Raw genomic sequence first — 18,856 nt, 5'->3', positions numbered from 1 at the left:
GTTAGTTAGTTCAAGGTGCAGGGAGCTAGCGGTTTGCGGAGGGGCTGAGTGGGTTGGGTTGAAGAGTGGAAAAATTTCCATCCCTGGAAATAAACACACGGTTTATTTCAGGTGGGGGGGATAGGAGGAGTTGCTGTATCCGGTGAGGGACAGGGGAGAAATAAACCAGACCCGTCGTTTTTTTTTTACTAGGGTGCCCCAAGCCGAGCGCCGTGGACGATCGCGGGGTTTGTTTTATTCGGACTCGCCCCCAATCTGCTCGTTCTCCTGTCCGCAGGGGGTGAGAATGATACAGAATGAGCCAGAGAGATACCCTGGTGCATCTGTTTGCTGGAGGGTGAGTATGCACGTCTCAGGGTGTGCTGTGTGTCCTCCCCGTTTTTGCAGATCCCACCACCCACCGTTTCCCTCAGCAGAGTATTTCGGCACGTTAATGGAGCCACCCACTTAGGCCTAATGTTTCTAGCGCAGGTTGCTGCAACGGCAGGCGTTTTACTACTGTCAGCGTGACTCATTGCAGCATCGAGATCGAGGGCATTGAGACAGTCACATCAGTGACCGAGACATTTTTATTTTGCATTTTCCGGTTGTGTTGTTAAACCGTTGAATGAGAGGAGAGTGATCAGGCGTCAATTTGTTTCTGAGCTCACTGCTTTTATAAGTACCCACAAAATTCGTGTTTATTTAGTCATTTAGGTATTTTTTTTACACATTGTATTTGGAATAAATAGAGGCTGCTTTGTCAGTGTCAAAACAACTGCGCTGGGGGGCTAAGGGCTATTTACGGAACAGTGTAATGGATGTCATACAGCTCTGGAGTTCAGATGTTCATTTTCTGTTTTCTTTAAGTGGACGTAGTTGAATGTTGACGTAAGGGTAGCTAGCGTAGCATCGTTTTGAGTTCCCAATTTCATTAGCATGCAATGAAAATAAAAATACGAACGCAATAAGTAGGTAGCACCAATGCTTGCTTTTAGAGGAAGATAGTATGTTCAGGCTAAAGACTAATGGGCGTGATTTTCGGTTGAATTATGGCTGATGTAGAGCAAAACGTGGAATAATATTTCACAATAAAAGAATGACCTGCCTTGGCATTCCTTAGGGTTTCCGAACAGTTGAATTATGATATTTATTTTCTTTGAAAGGTGTAAAAAGTTTCAGTGACAATTTCAAAGAATGAGGCAGGTAGGCCTTTACCTCTGTTATGCAGCCTCGGTAGTTTCCTGGAGTCTCTCCCGGAATTGTAAACGCTCTGAGTCGCCTCACTCCATGAGGGAGGGTCTCTTAATATTCAGAGTTATTCAGAAGGTAATTAACGTGTTATGTTATTGTTTCACGTATACAACCTTACCTAGATTACACTGAGTTATATTTAAGAGTATATATCAGATTTTCTTTATAAAAGCGAATGTTGTTTTTTTTTATAATTAAGGCTTCTCACGTAAATAGGCTTTATTTAGTCAAATATTATATATACTTGATCGTGCTGCTTAAATATGTTAAATTGTCAGTTCCTGCTCAAAAAGAACTTCCATTCATTCTTGACTTTGATTTTCAGAAAATTGTTTTCTTTTCTGTAAAAAATAAAGTTGCTCTGAAAGCTTCAACATTTTCTGTTTGAAAATAACTATTTTTAAAATGGACTTTAGAAATCCACAGCTCACCCCTAGAATATCATCAGCGCTTTCAGCTTTATGAACTGCAACTGAAACATTTGGGATATACAGTACGGTAATTCAAATTCAAGGTTGTGAACGTTTCATAACACAAATGGGTGTTGCTTTCTGTACATGATAATTATTATGGTTTTGTGACACCTCTAACTACCACCATTGCTCCCACATTCTAATTAAATTCTAATTCTAATGTTTGTATTTTAGTTGTATAATACGTTGTAGAGGTTACAATGAGCAGAGAACCATGTCAGTGTGTAAACTTCAAAGGAACAGGTGGAGGATGTTTTCATGCTGAATTGTTAAAAAGAAGAAAAAGAAGTTTCACCTGTGCTACCGCTTTAAAGTGTGAAGGATAATAATAAGAAACTTTATTTTATATAGTGCCTTTAAAGGTGGCTTCTCAAAGTGCTTTAGAAAATGACAACAACAATAAATAAAAAGAATACACAAGATAAAACACACTTACAATATACAGAGGAGACCGTGGATGGTGGTACAAGAAAAGTAGAAGCAGAGGGGTAATGAATGGAGCCAGTTCAGTAAAGGCTCTTATAAAGAAGAGGGTTTTGAGTCTGGATTTGAAGGAGTTTAGAGAAGGTGACTCTCTGAGATCCTTGGGCAGAGAGTTCCAGAGCTTGGGGGGCATAACAGTTGAAGGATGCGAATATAAAGAAGCTTCCCACAACCTAAACATAGTTTCCTTAATACTTTACTTTTTGATGGGCCAGACTTTGTCATTTTTTTTCTTTTGATTTCCGCTGAATAATTACAAACTAGAAACTGCAAGGAGTGCCAGTTTTAGAGGGTCAGTTAATTATTCATGAAAGTCACTATATAATTCGATAGAATCAACAGTATTTTTTCAGATAAGAGCCACATGTATCTTACAAGCTTTTCAGTGCCCTGTCCCATGCCCTTACAAGCCTTTTCTATGCTGCAGTCCATTTTGCCACCCTTACTTAAACACTATGATATCAGTTCTTAAATCCAGCTCAGAATGGTCTTAAGTTCACCTGTAGAGCAGGACAAAAACATTTATAATGTAGCTTAATGTTCAAAAAGGCTTGCGGACTGTACAGTGGGATATTTGTACAAATATCATATTGAGTCCTAATATTATATACTAAACCTCAAATTGCTGGTATTTACATGTTACACTTAGTGTTCCGTGTTATTGGTGTTTGTCACATGACATCAGGATAAAGTTACCTTTGGCCCAGATTCACTAAAAGTCTGACTTTCACAGAACCAGATGTGTTGCTTTTCTTTTCCCAACCCAGCCATGGAGTGTTTTGACTCATTATCTCAAAGCAGAGTTTTCAGGTAACACGATAGAGCCTCCCTGATTTGCATTGCAATTTAAAGAAAATGTCAATCATAATTCTTTGTCTGGCATAGATCCTACACTAAAATTATCTTTTGCTCTATAGTCATGTTGCGGTGTAGTAAAGAAGGGGTTGCTTACTTTTTTGCTGGCTAAAATAAAATTGATTAATTTAGTAGCATTTTGCCACTGTTGTTGAATCAATTAAGGATAGGAACTGCAAAACAATATTAACATCTCCTGTATTGTACGTTTGATGGCGTGCAGTTATTTCTGCACTTCTTCAGAAATAACTGCAAGGTGCACAAGTTAGCCTTATCAGCCGTTAGTGGAGGTACGAGTATTCTTGAGTGTGGTGAGAAATATCTGTACATTTTCAGGATATTAGCCCAGTTCTGGGGGCTTTGTGAGTATTACCATACAAAACCTTGTTGTGCTCCACAGAGGAAATCGGTTTCTCCAAAATATCAGAAAAGATCTGAAGTCTTTTTCTAAATCTCAGACCTGATTAAACTGCCACTTTTTAAAGGCAAAGCATATGATAGCTCAAAAAAACTTTACTTTTTGATGAACACTGTAATTTCCTATCAGCTGCAGCATTTGGTCTGTGCTAAAATTCATGTCGAGTTGACTTATCAGATTAAAAAAACTGAAGCTGTCCTATCAAACTTGGAATGCTATTTTTTCTTTATTTTCGTGAGTGGAATTAAAGATGCATTTAATTACAAGAGAAAGGGGAAGTAACAGTTCTGCAAAGCAGCTGGTAGTGCTAAAATAGCAACTCAAATTTTTTGCTATCCATGTTTCTGATCTCTCTTAAACCCTGTGTGTGCAAATCCATTTTATAACTATAGGTGTTTTACAATTCTGCCTGAGGGTTAACCAGCTTGTGTTTATTAATTTAGCAACCTACATATCTTTTAATATGAGAAAAGATTGTCACTGCATAGATGTGTTCAGAAATCTGGGGCAAAGGTTAAATTTCTTGTGTGTGTGCGCTCACAAGCTGCATGATAAAACCAGCCCAGCATTGCAAGATCCTAAATTACAGGGCGCCCTACATATTTCCATTAACTGTTCAGCATACGTTAAATGTCGCACGAGGTCTCTGAGTTCAAGTGATTACCAACATGCAACGCAGGAGTTATCTACATATTAAAATTAGGCTATAGACGCACTAAGGACATCATATGGTTGTAAAGAACTGCTGGGTTTCCTGTTGCTTACATGTTATATCAGATTAACCATAAATGCTGTATATTATTTTCAGATAAGGGATTTGCCTTTATCATTTTTATTAGAAACACATTATAAATTTGACTCCAAATTAAACATTACAGTGTCTTTTTTTTTATCCACTGCTATGTAGCGTGAACTCATCACTGCTTTTAATATGCCATCTGACATCATTGATTTTATTTTAAATACGTGAGAACACATATTTAAGTCACAGAAAAGGCTCCATTCCAGAGTTAAGACTTGGATATTCTTTTTCATTCTAGTTTGTCCTGACAAGTTATGTTCTTCCTGTGCAATGTTAAAAAGCCCTTGCTAAATAGCCATTTAAGCCAATCTGGCATGTTTAAAAAGTGTTTGCCAGAGTGGGTTTTAGCAGCGTCATATCTGCAGCTTTCACATCCAGAAAAGGTACAGAATTATCTAATTAATAGTTATAATTGCTGTGTGTCTGTTAATCTTCTGATGTTGGCTCTTAGGGTGACTCATTTTCGTTTATGATGCAGGTTGATTTGTCATGGAAATTAAATATGCAAAAACATATAGGAGTGCAAAAGAACAGGTAACGGGTTTAATCCATGAAAGGAAACGCAATGTTTCAGAATTCCTCAGGAGCCTTCACACCTGAAGAAGGCTCCACGGACAAAACGTTGTATTTTCTTTCTTTTCTATTCAGCATGGAATAAACCTGTTACCTGTTCCTTTGTAGCCTATGCATGCTGACACAGCTACCTACTTGAACATATAGGAGTGGCTCTCCTTTGAATGATAATATCACTTTTACAGGTTTTAGTTATCGCTTGCCAATATTTAATGTGATATAGACGAGATGTGTTCTATCTGTGACTATTTAAATCCACTCTCTTGCAAAATTTCAGTGTCACCTTCCCTGCTAATTGGCGATGACATTAAGGTGCTCCAGTTATTGCATTAGAAAGGATTGATGTAGTTCTGTAATGAGTTGCTCTTATATACACTGTGTATTTACATTTTAGTGCAAGAACTGTATGTTGTATAAATTGTTTGGGTCATTTGCATTATATGTAAGAGCATGGACTAGAATGCATTGTGTGTTTTTTGGGAGTACAAATAGTTATAATTGATTTTTCTTCTCATGGTTTATTACAGATAGAATCCAGGTACAAGAGAATAGGTACCATCAAAGTTTACCGTAGGTTTTAAATGTTATCATTACTGTGTAACGCCAGCCTGAATTTGTCAGTGAATACCTTTGCCAATTCTGGAAGTTTCCTTTTTTTAACTTGGGTGCTCATGGTCTTACAAAATGTTCGCAGAATGGCTGCTCAGTTGAGCACGCTTGTGCAGAATAAAACTTATGATTCCTCATGTGTTCGTGGGTGGTGTATCCTCTGTTGATGGAAAAAGAGTGCATTTTGAGTGCATGGTTCTGGAAATCTATATTGTCACTTCAGAGTCGTCGTAGCCTGAGCAACTGAAAAGAGGAGAGAGTTTTTAGTGTGTATATACCTCCTAGAATGCTTTTTTAGTAATACACTAATGTTAAGGAATGAAATGACCAAAAATAAAACAATAAGCTGCTTGAAATGCCCTTTAGAAAGGTATAGCATCATTATCGTCATTTTCGGGGTTATGCACTCGGCTAATGAGATCCATCAGGAAGCATAAAGTTGTTGAGCTAATTTTGTTTGCTTCCGTGCTGTGCTTTCACCTGATTTTACTGTTGACCCACACTGCCTGGAAGTGAAGGCTGTTACTGATTACCCAATGAAACCCTCATACATCAATCACAGGTGAAAATGCAGCTATTGGGAACACGGCTGTGTTAGAGCCATGTTGATCTCTTTATGCGCTGGCTCTTAAAGCTCTTCTCTTAACTGGAACACAACCCTGGCATGGTAAGAGGTATGTGTTTCCACCCCCATTCCTGTCCAAAACCTTACAGTGCAGGCCTTCATTGAAAAACGCTAGATTCAAAAATAGACGTTCAAAAAAAATATGGTTGGAGCTGTCTGTATTTTTTATTTTTTACTGTCGCACATGGAAAAACTAGGTACTCCTGCTTCTCTTGACATTGTGCTGCAGTCCTCCTACATTGGTTTATTTATTCTTTATTTTAAGAACATGGTCTGCCTTGAAAGTATATCTTATTTTTTCCCCCTCTAATCATTGCGCATTTGCTTTCTGGGTACGTTTTTTAAGGTTCTGTATTCCCCTAAGAGGACCCCCAGTTGTCAGTGTAGATATTCAGGTCACACATTCCCCCTTGCTTCCCAGTCCTGGTCATGGTGACCTCACTGTCGGCTGATTTTTCAATCCAGCTGGACTGTTAGCTTGATTAAACTAACAATGTGATTGATCAGGCTTTATAATTTTCCTATAGCTGCAGTTCTCAAAGCACATATTGAGAACTTTCAAACGTCTTCTGTTTGCTCACAGCAGTTGAAAAGGGTCTAGTTGGATGTTGGATCAGGGGTTCAATTAAATTGAGTCTTTTAGTTAGAAGAGAAACCAGCAGACTCCTGGGCCACAGGGAACTGGTTTGGGAAGCCCTGGTACGGAGCTGTCACTTCTCAGTTTTCACAGCTTGGCAGTGTGGATTAATAATGTAAAGTGAGTGGTTTTCTTCAGTACTTCAGTGAAAGTGTTCTTTTGTTTCTCCCATTCTGGTATAATACGGGGTGTGTTCATCAGCAAGATGGAGCCCTCGTTAGGGGACACGTTGGCATTTGAACATAGCTGAAGGGACTTAGTAATTCAACAAGATTCAGCTGGGGGTGTGCCCTCAAGAGCAAGCTGAATAATTGCCTGAAAAGGGGATCAAGACAGGCTGTCAGTCCAGGGCTAGCTTCGGTGCAGGGCAGAGCGGGCATGAGATCACGTCTCCTGTTACCGTACCTCTAGGCACAGCAGTAAGAGTGTTCAGATCAAGGCAGTGTGAGCAGCGGGAGTGGGGCGCTGCTGATATCAGTGGCAGGAAAGAGCGAGCCTGCGATATTCATGACAGACTAGAGGCTGCTGCTGTAGTTGCCCCAAAAAGGGGAAAGACTGAGAGCTGCAATCTCAGAGGAGAATGGGAAGCATAAATGTTTTTTTGATTGTCTGTACCCTGGAAGGGGCTGGTAAGAGTGACCTTTCTTGAGGGGACTGTGGAGTGTAGAGAGATCTGTATATTTAAAGGGACAGTCTTTGTAAGAATGCAAGAACAGAGCTGTCCAAGGAACAGCCGCTGGGCAGGTGGATTATTGTGAGTGTGAGCTCAAAATTCGAAGGCAATTGAATTTTTATTTTTTGCAATAGAAGTGAAACTTTTTTTTTTTATTCCAGGTGTGGGGGCACAGTTGGTGCCATCCTCACATGTCCACTGGAAGTAGTGAAAACAAGGCTGCAGTCTTCCTCTGTGACTCTCTACATCTCTGAAGTCCAGCTCAGCACAGTCAATGGAGCCAGTGTCAACCGAGTGGCCCGCGTCTCTCCTGGACCTCTTCACTGCCTCAAGTAAATATCAACAGCACAGCTTTCACAACTTGGTTTCTGTAACACGTGCCATACTCTTATTCCAAGTAAACTGCAGCTAATGCTCCACTCTGTATTTAAATGGGTGGGAAAATGTTTTGCTGTATTCCACTCTTCCTCCATTCGCCTCTCACTGACTGGATTAAGGATCTTGTGGTCTTTACTTCATTTCACTGTAACTGATTTATTCTGATTTATTCTTAATAAAATGCATTTTGATTGAGTGGTGACATTTTTAAAGGAAATGTAAGTTATGTTATTAAACCATTCAGCTTAAATGTTTGTAAAAAAAAGCTGCCTGATTAAGTAAGACTCCTAGTTTTCACACCTTAATGCACAAACTAGCGTTTTGGAGGATGTGGCAAAGAAATTGCTTTCTCAAGATTTCTCATAACTATTGTTTATGATCAAAGCGTATTTTTTAAGAGTTGCTTACCAGCGGCTTTGTGTCCTGTTTGCAAACTGCAACAAAAATATTCTCCCCAAATATTTTGGGATTTATGCTTAAAGGACTGGAAACAAAGAGCAGCAGGAGAATACATTCTTGTTAGCAGTCCTTTGACATTTCATTACTTGGTGCCTGGTTCAGAAAATGCAGAGAATGATTGTTCTTATTCTGGTCTTTATATGCATGTTTTGTGGATTGCTAAACAGTATCTACCGGAACAATACCTAATTTCTCTGTTTGTTGCAGTTCATTCTAAAAGTACCTGTTTTTTTAGGTTAATTCTGGAAAAAGAAGGCCCTCGTTCTCTGTTCAGGGGTTTAGGACCTAATCTGGTTGGTGTGGCTCCTTCCAGGTATGTTTTTTCTGTCATTTGTGAAGATTTTGTACGCTTTTTATGTCTTCAGCCTGAAGAGATGTTGAAGAACATTTGCCTTTCTTATTTTTATTTTCAGTTCTATTTGAATCCAGTGTTGTTAACAGCAGTATGTAGAAACAGCTTAGGGGTGGAATAAAGTTTGAGCTACAGAAGAAGCTTTATATAAAAACAGGCCATTTGGACCATCTAGCTTGTTCGGTTGTTAGCGATCAGAGGATCTCCTCCTGCCGAGCCAGGGTGTCAACTTTTACACCGTGGCCTGTTAGCCTGTTCCTGACTCCCACGATGCCTTGTGATGAATAAAGTGCCTTCTGCTTTCAGTTCTGAATGCACTGCCCCGTAGTTCCCACTTTCAGTGCTGATTCTGAAGAAGTCCAGTGGCTTGATTTGCTCATTCCCTCGAGGATGTTGAATACTTGAGTTAGGCCTCCTCATAGACCTCTCTGTTCAAGACTAAAAATGTTCACTTTTTTAGCCTGTCAGTGTAGGCCATTCCTTTAAACCTGGGAATGTCTCTGGCTGAGCTTTTCTGGACTGATTCGTGAGCAACAGTATGTGTTTGTTGGACAACATTGTATACAGCCTTCTAAAATAAGTCTTTCTGGTGCATTTCACAGTTTCGTCATGACCGCCCTTGATTTAATCTGTAGGTTTAAGCCATATACTGATGCTTTCCGAGTTTTAAATCTCTTACCTAGAGCATCCACAACTTCCGTGCAATGTTAATACGTGCAAACATATTCAGAATAATTTTATTGCAGCTATACAATTAAGTATATATTATATTTTCATTAGTGTTCTGACCACAGAATTTCCTTCTGAAATATTTTCCATAGAGATTGCTGTATGATACTTTGAACTTTTTAGCAGAATGCGTTGTTGGTCTTTGTTTGCAACTGGCAGGGGGCCACAGCAGGTTGCCAATCCTAGATAGCCTCTGCACCCCATTTAGGGCAAGTCTCAGTAGGTAAGTGAAGTATAGTCTGTTTCGATTTGTTTTGAGGTTTCTTTGACGGTGCAAATATGCTAACAGGAACAGCCTTCAAAAATCGTCAACTTTTTTGATTAAAATAAACAAGTTGTAACTCACTGTGTAGCTTCAGGTTACTCTTGTCATGACTAGTTAAACGTGTTTGATTCTGTTTTTTCATTCGTTCGATGGCTAGACAGTGAGGATCATTTAGACCTTATACCCATGTAAAATGGATGCTGTTTGAAAGTGACTGGCATATTTTTTCTATTTTTAGTTGCTTACAGTTAGTGTTTTAAGGGACACAACAGTACAAAAATGCATCCTAGTTTTTATAGGATTTTACAGTATTTACAAGAAAGGTTAAAATGTAATTAAACTATTATTTTTGTATCTTAACAGCACATATTTAAGCTGCTAAAATCGGAGGTTCTATGTTATGGTATAATCTTGAGGATTTCATGTAGAAATAGTTATTAAATAGTCATTAGACAGCTTGTCTTCAATTTTAGATTCTTTGCTTTTAGTAACTGTAAACAGAATGTTATGCAACTAAAACATAAAGACATACAGTAGGCTTAAAGCTTTCTAAGCCGATAAGTAGAAATCCTTGTTTGAATAGGATTGATCTTGATTGGACTAGAATTGCATAGCTAGTGTAGAGTGTGTGGTTGCTTGTTAAATTGCAAGTTCAAAGATTAATCATTACATTGCTAAGCTTGTGACAAGTACTTTGTTGATAATAGTAAGCAGTAAGGATTGGATAAAAGTGATTTTTACTTTAAGGTAATTTCACCTTTTAATACTGGTACAAGAGGGAAATGCAGTTCCACGTACTGTATCTTTTGTTCTTACTGCAATCTCTCGTCTTTGATACAGTTCAAGAGTGGTGTGAAGTTCAACAATTTCTTTTAAGACCAGTCATACTGTAGCTGTGTCTGACAACAGGCTTTTATTTAAGAAGCTTGAGGCTGTCTAGTGCTATAACTGATCTAAATCTTGCATGATTCTCTTCTTGCTACATCAAGTGTGAATACATTTGAGTTTTTAGAACTTTTGTTGCAGAATTGTGCACCGGAGGTGAACATTGCATATTTTCTTAGGTCTGGAAAGTTATGATTTACTTTTTACAGGACATCCATTATTATCAGTTATAAATAAATTTTTACTGAAACAAATCTGGTTTATGAATATCTTGTTGATGTAAAGTACAGCTATTTGATTCCCGTAGCTATGCGAGTTGTAAAGGCATTCATAACTCGGGCTTGGATGTTACTAAGGACAGATGAAAATTGGTCTTTAAGAGGCCATTTTAAAGGCCTGAAATCATGCTTAATGTAATTATTCTTTATTTTAGATCTTAAGCATGGAATGAGTACAAGCAGATTATTTAGTTAGGTTAATTTATATCTGGTTGTGTCCAGTCATAAAATTGGGTAAGACGTTTTGTCAGACCCTTGCAAAGTGAGTGTTACAATTTAATATTTTTATAACTGTTCTAATAGTAGCATAGTTGTAACTCTGCCTTGAAATACTGTACATTTTTTGTCTAAAATGGTGATAATGTATTGTTTTATATCTAACCTAATTTTTTTTGCTTGTTTTGTAATATAAACCGATTCATTTCTCCATTATAATGCAATCCATTAATAAATAGTAATGAACTCAGGTATGGAGTATTTAATTAGTGCAGAATTTATTATACAGATTGTAAAATTTATAACACAAAACAAGTTCCCCAAATATCGGGAAATTATATCTTTTTGTAGCAGGTGCACTAATGATGTGGGTAAATTCATTGCATGTGTTATGGTCTACTGTGAAAATTAGACAAGTACTGTATACATGGCAACTAATAGAAACAATACATACTGTTCATCTCCGATGTACACTTTTCATCAGGGTGTGTATGTTGTCTTGTGGCATTCTGTTCCAGTAACTCTTTAAGAGTTCGGACAAGCATGTTCCTGTTAATTGGTCTTTGAATTCTTGCTCAGAACAGTTTTGCCCAGTGGCTTTGCAAAGTTAATTCAAGCTTGAAATAGTTCCTATTACGTGCATAAGAATAGCATCATCTGAATCACTTCAGCTGATTTAGCTCTTTAAACCTAGCTTGCTTGCCTCCTTTTCAGAGCATTAAATCCAGTATAAATAGGTTACAACACGATAAACCTTAAAATGCTTATGGTAATAGGTTAAAATAAACTGAATTGAGATGGGGAGGGTGTATAATGATGTTTTAATTTTTAACTTTTTCTTTAAAAATACATTTGTTTCAGTGAGCTTCTTAAGACATAGGAGCTGTTTCACAAAGCAGGTTCAACGAATTCAGGATTTTCTCAAGTTGGCTGCATTGAATTAACCCAGTAATTAACTTAAAGTTTTCTTTGGTTTCACAAAGGCAAACACTGCTTTCGGCTGTCTGTTTCAAGTGAGTCATGCTTAAACAGACTGACTAACTACACCACACTTCAGTAGGTAGGAGAGTCAAGCACCGAATCCTTCATCAGCGCCAGCAAAACCATGGTGAAAGAACATCCATCTTAATCTAGTGACCATGAATTACGACTCCTTATGAAAAAACTGAGGAGATCAAAATCTGTTGTAATAGTGAGGCACTACTACACTACAGAAGCTAGAGAAGACAGCTGGTGAAGAAATGCCGATAAATGGAACATGAAAGTTAATAATAAAGTTCGATTAAATATCTCAAGAGAAGATTCCCTCTTTTGATTGGAAATGGTGATTGCTAGTTTTCATCTTTTATGTAATCAATGTTGATTTTTTTTTAGGCTTGAATTTTATTTTTTACCTCTACATTGACTGTGAATTGATTTCAGTTGACAAAATCAGCCTTGTTTTGCCCTGTGGGGGCATTAATGGGAATGCTTGTGCAGTCCAGAGCATGGCACATCACTACAGGTAACAGAAGTTAACATGTATAGCGGACAAAATTCTATATGGAAAATATTAACGGCTTTTTCATGAAACCTCTATTTGATGGTATTCACAAATGTATAGCCAGGAAGTGTTATGGAAAATTACTGTTTTTATCCTAAAACTGTTTTAGTTCCAGTACTACTTTCCTTTTTGCACAGCACACTGCCATTTTACCGAAATCCTCTGAGTCACCCACAGAGTAGAGAACTGCATCAGTCACAAGGGATCTCAGCCCTATGCGTGCTGGTCAATTTTTGTTAATGCTGAGCTATGATGAGCAGTATTAACAGTGTATGGGCTTAAGAGATCGTGAATGTGAAGTATACCCTGTTTGCTGAAATGGTACCTTTTAAATAAAACTTACCAGCGAACTGTAAAGGGTTTTAGCAAACTCTAAGCTTTCATTCTCTCCGCAAAGTTCTAATGTCATCTGGATGCCTGAAGAATAGTGATGTCATTTTTGCAGGGGACTGATTGGTCTGTGGGTTGAGCTCTTAACCAAAGTCAAGTTTAAATTAACCTCTTTGGCGCAGGTTAAGAAATGAGCATACAGGGTATCCTGTAGAAACTTAACCGGATACAATTCAATCATGTCATGAAACCAAAATCCAGACTCCTGTCGACATGTTTACTAAAGTTATCCGGTTAACTGAGTAACCTCGCTTTGTGAAACAGCCCCAGTCACACAGATGGTGCTGTTGCAGTTTTTAGAATAGTTTTTCTAGAAATATAAATTGAAATGCATGAGTTTAACTCATTGATGATTGTACCTGTCATGCCAACTCCTGTTGTTCCGAAAGAACAGTCTAGTGCAGTTCATACACATCAAAGTGATGTTTCAGACTGAGCTGATGAGGCTAAGGCCAGGCTGTGTGATGTTTCTTTAATATATCCATATTACAGAACTGCCTGCGATGGCTCTGGATCTTCCCAGCATGCCTGTGTTGTAAGTTTTTGCTTCTTGTATGGGCTTGACTTCATCAACTGGAATTCATTTCAGCAGTCAAATGCTACAACGGCAGCTGAACACCCCTCCCCAGTCTTAGGCATAAACCAGAGAGAAAGCTTCATGTTTCTTTCACTATTTCAAGGTTTAGGTCTCTGTTCTTTTGTCTTTGTTGTTCATCCAGCATAGCCCCCTCTGAAAGCCGCTTTCTAGAATGTGCACAAGTTCATGGAAGTTCAGTTCATGCATCAGTACAGTACTTTGTATATTGGATATAATGCCAAAAACACTTTTGAGGTCCTAGACTGGAGACCTTTTGCTGTAGTGTATGCATTAGATTTTGGCTTTTATGTCATGCACAGTAGACTCGGTAATTTAGTGATTGATTGATCAAATATTTAACTCATTAGAGCATATGTACTAACTGAAGGTACATTTTTAGCAAGGACTGTATCATTTTGATCTCTTTTAAAAAAGAACAGTGCAGAGTGACCAATTAGCATCTTTATTGTATCCCCTCTACAGAGCTATATACTTTGCTGCTTACTCAAATGCAAAAGAGAAATTGAATGGTATTTTGGAGCCAGATTCAACCCAGGTGCACATGATTTCAGCCGGACTAGCAGGTAAGGGTCATTTTAACAGTTTTAATCCTAAATTTGTTTTGCAGTTTTAGGTTAAGACCGGCAGAAACTGAATAGGTAGAGGTAAATGTTAGGGAAAATGATTTTTTTTGGCTGTTTTAAAAATAGTATTATATTTAAGATATCTTATCTTAAATGTTTAATTAGGGCACATGCCTGACTATTGATTATCTGTAATCGTAAATATACATTTTCTTTCTATGAAGAATAATAAATTAGTGATATGGTTAATATTAAAAATGGTGGCTATTTGATATTGCCTTGTGGGACGTTTTTTCTTTAATATAGCTTATTTATGTATAGCGCTATGTTTAGTTTGCTTTATTTCTATAATATGCGTTTCAGCATCTTGTGTATTAAATATTATTTTCAGTTTGGGGTAACTAATAATACATTGGGATTGATAGAAAGCACAACCAGAAACTAAGGATATGAGTCTGCATATATGTTTTGAATTTATTTCACACTTCTTTGAGACATTTAATTTCTAAGAATGTCAACCTGTGTTGTAGCGATACCTCCAATATTCTTCAGTTGTAATTATAACAATACCTTGATTTCTCAGTCTGGTAATACTGTCTCTTACTTGATATCTCTTACCTTTCCCGAAGCCAGTTTAGGAGCGCAAAACATTCAAGAGTCTGTTTAAAAAGAGAATATTTTGTACATGACGTCAAACCACTTTAGTTTTATTTTAGAAAGTATATTGATATCCCCCTTGTTAATCACTTTTCTAATTGGAGGCAGCACTGCTCCCCAGGTTGAAAAACGAGTTACTGTAGGTACCATTTTTTCTTATAGTTAAGCAATGAGATATTGGCACAACTGCAAGATTCTGTTGATATTTGAAGGTAGTGGTTTTCTTCATAGCACATACTGTTTTTCTTAAAGAATACAGTATAATAAAAGATAATGTACTTCTTCATATTATGTATATTTTGATCAAGCCTTTGAAAGTACTTTCAGACCTTTTTTATACCATTAAGTGTCTTCTCAAAAATAGTCTGTCAGAAGAAAGTTTTCTGTCTTCTGGTTTTCGTTTTTCTTTATTACATGTACAGTAATTTGCGGCCAGTACAATTCTACAAATTTGACTGAAGTGAAATTAAAATTAATAGTTCTACCTTTGTATTTTTTGTTCCAATTTTATGGTTCAGTGTTAGCACTGAGGTTAATAAGGTTAGTAAGCCAGTAAACTGAATAACAATCATTGTGGCATTTGCAATTTCTTCCAAAATCTTTAGAAATCGTAAATGATCCCAGATAACAGTACCATTTTGCTCATATGAATACTTTACAGAAATACAGTATGTTGCTTTTGTGTTCTTTTAGTGATCCTTGTTACTTTTCAGTACTGCAAGATTTCTATCCAACTTTGAATTTTGATGTCATTCAAAAGGGTTTTGCAAGACACTGCTCTGTAAAAGAAGAAAGTATGTTGCAAAACTGCCAACTTCTTTAGTTTTGGTTGTGCTTGAACGGAGCAGGTAAAAATTTAACTAATTGCTACTAAACAGTATGGCTTCACACTGTTTGTATGTAGTACAGATAAAACGCTAACATTTAGGCATGCAGCTGTGAAGCAGAATTGATGACGGTGGATGGCCCCTGCTGATTGACATCTGAGGTAGCTAATTGATTTCTTCTAAAAGTTGTAATGTGCAGATTCATGACAGTCATGCAGCTTGCAGCTCTATTAACCTTTTATAATTACACAGTTGACACCTTAGATGCAGTAAGAACCTCTTTCGAGTTAAGGTAATGAACTATACACATTTTCTGGTCTCGAATGGAAAATGCTAACCTTGTCATTTCTGGGCACAGTAAGTGTTAATGATTAAGGAGAATTTCATTTATACACTTACGTAAGGGAAATGTTGAAAGCTGAAAATTAGTGTTACAAGGCAACATGTTGCAGGATCTAGGTGAAAGGGTGAAAATCTCATACTTTTTCGTATACAAGTTATATGGAGGGGATTTTAATTTATGTTCTGAAATCTTTCAGTCTTAAAAAATGTTTTCCCACTTAAACACTTTATCCCACTTTGTTCGTTACAACACTGAAGTCTATTGGCTATGAATTTTAAACATCCGTATGTCTCAAAAGATATGATTCATCTGATCAAATTCTGATAATAGTCAAATTATAGGCTTCATTCAAACAATTATTTTACCCCAGAAAGAAACTGCATAGCATATATGGCAAATCTAGGTACATCATCCGGTTAATTTTTTATGATTCACACACTGTACATGCTTCAACCAAGCACGTCTTTTGTGGGAAATTCAGTAACATATCCCATGGAAGATATCACATGGTCCTTGAATTGCACATGAAGAGTTTATTCATGACAACGTGCAGTAACTGGGCAGAATCTAAGACGCATTGAACAACTGGAAAGTCTCTCTGAGATGTGATGCCACAGTTCTCTCATGGGAAAGTAAAACTAATCAAAGATCTACCATCATATATGTTGGACTTAGGCTATCCAGAATAGATGTGGATTTAGCTTATTCCCACCTTACTATAGCTACAATTACATGAAATATCACTGTTTACTTCATCAAGGTGCTGCAAAGTGCTGACAATCATGGCACTAACAGTCAGTGAGATGCCTGTGGCTGCACACTATCTGCAAATGCTTTGCAGTCCCGAGTATAGTTTGAGGCGGCAAGTCTAATGCAGTTGGTCAGGTGCTCATCTGTTGGGCTAGTGTGATACTTGGATATGATGATTTTCATCTGTGAAAACACCATCTCACAAAGATATGTAGATCCAAAGAAGGCCTATACCTTAAGTGCACAGGATAAAAGAAATGGATACCTCTCGCTATTCACAAGCCCCCAAAAGTTCTTGTCTCTTGACCTGGTTTTCATTTTAAGGTCATTTTGTAGGTCAGTTATTTCCATGTCAACTCCACTTGGCAACATGAAGCACTGTTGAAAAATTTGCTGAAGGATCCTTAATCTCAGTGGCAAGAAAAGGGTTTGAGATGAACGTGACAGTGTCTTCTATATGGTTTAGCTCCTGAAACCTCCCATTAAACTCCTCTGCCAGTCTGTCCAGGTGGACACAGATTTCTTCATGATGGAATGAGCCTTTGTCTGAGATGTTGCTCAGCATGTTGGCCAGTTTCTGGAAGTGAGGTAGATTCCTGCTCTTTAACTGGGATGTCCACAGTGCAAGTTTCACTTTGAAGGCATTCACAGCACTGATCATGTGTAACACGTCTCTGTCTTTTCCCTGCAATTCACAGTTCAGCTCATTCAGTTTGGAAGTTAAGTCTGTTAGAAATCCCAACTCAAGCAGCCATGTGTCATCTGACTACTCCCTGTATCCTTCATTACTTGACTTGAGAAAAGTCATAATCTCCGGCAGCAAATCAGTGAATCGCTGGAGCACCTTCACACGACTTAACCAGTGCACGTCAGCATGTAGAATCACATCTCCATATTCAGCATCAATCTCATCAAATTTGTGTGAATCAAATTTACAATTTTGACTACGACAGTCATTGGAGAAATCCAGTACTTTTCTGGCTAGCAATTGCTGATGAATGACACAGTGATAAATGACAAAAGAGGGGAAAGCTGGATCTTTCCTAAAAAGCGCAATGAAACCAGCATTCCTCGCCTCTTGTCCTCTCTTTTAAAGGCAGAAGAGTGAGAAAGTCCTCCTTAAGTCGCATCCATAAATGCCATGCGAACGAACACGATGAGCTGAGCCTTGTCGGTCATATCCACAGATTTGTCAAATTGCAGAGAAAAGAATTCACAAAGAGAGAAATCTCTCAATACCTGCTGAGATACGTCTTCCGACAACGACTCCACTCTTGCTGCAGTTGCAGCTCCTAGTGACATATTACTTCTAGCTGTTCTGATTTCATCTCTGTTTTTAAAGTCTCTGAATAAGGAATCGGTGGCGACCATCATCGCCTCTTTGAGCAAGTCTCCATCTGTAAATGTTTTTTTGTGCTTTGCTGGGAGGTAACTAACACAAAAAGGTGCCTCAGTGTTGGCTTTTCCCTTTTCCCGTGGTTTGGTAAAAAACAATTGCGGAGTCTTCAGCAATGCTTTCATCTCCTCAACCTTTTTTTGAACAAATGGAACTTTTCGGCGGATTAAACTTTGGATGCACCGTGGAGTGATGGCACTCCACGTTACCTCTTTTGGGCAAAGTTACACTCCGTTGACATATCGGGCATATAGTTTTGTCCTTACCCATGGTGAATAAAAACTCATCCTCCCATTCCAAGTGAAAGTTGTATGTCTTTGCCTTCTTTTTCGACGGTCCTTCCTCAGCCATAGTTTTTCACTGAGTCCAGGAAAAATAATAATCTAGCTAGAAGTGTGTAATGTTACAGCTTTTTTTGATAGCTACCTGTTTAGCTAGCCAAAGACCACTGATTCAGAGCGAAGTAGCTATGATGAAAGTAGCAGCATAATGGTAGCCTGATTTTTCACGATTGACACTGCCAGTCGATTGACTGGTTGGCAACCACTATGCTAGAGTATCCCAGCAGGTTTTTGCAAACTTCTTTGGATGTTGTGGAAATACCATCTGTGAACTTCTAAGATGTAATTTCAGTCATAACGTCAGCAATGGGGTACTTTTAAGAACGCCATGTGTACCGCGGTTGGCACTGCACAGGTGAACTGGCTTCATACAACTCTGTGATCTTTTTTTCTTGTGGCACCTGCAACACCCAGCACTTTCCCTAGCAACTGAAGAGTTTAGAGGTTACAAGAATGTGGTATTCTTGAATAATGAAACTGCTATTTACATTTACACCCCCTTTGG

The 18,856-nt window shown here is 38.0% G+C and overlaps 1 protein-coding gene across 1 annotated transcript in view; it reads left to right on the top strand.

Annotated features, from left to right (window-relative positions):
• slc25a36a (solute carrier family 25 member 36a) overlaps window positions 1-18,856 on the top strand; it is a 29,165-nt gene continuing 10,309 nt past the window's right edge. The window contains exons 1-4 of the mRNA XM_088913272.1: window positions 1-337; window positions 7,543-7,713; window positions 8,454-8,531; window positions 13,937-14,037. Coding sequence (XP_088769398.1) covers window positions 297-337; window positions 7,543-7,713; window positions 8,454-8,531; window positions 13,937-14,037 — 391 coding nt within the window. The 5' untranslated portion in view covers window positions 1-296. The remainder of the gene's footprint in view (window positions 338-7,542; window positions 7,714-8,453; window positions 8,532-13,936; window positions 14,038-18,856) is intronic.

This window comes from Atractosteus spatula, chromosome 4, assembly GCF_055471065.1.
Source record: "Atractosteus spatula isolate fAtrSpa1 chromosome 4, fAtrSpa1.hap1, whole genome shotgun sequence".
Lineage (NCBI taxonomy): Eukaryota > Metazoa > Chordata > Actinopteri > Semionotiformes > Lepisosteidae > Atractosteus > Atractosteus spatula.
This window is presented reverse-complemented; position numbering and strand designations above follow the sequence as displayed.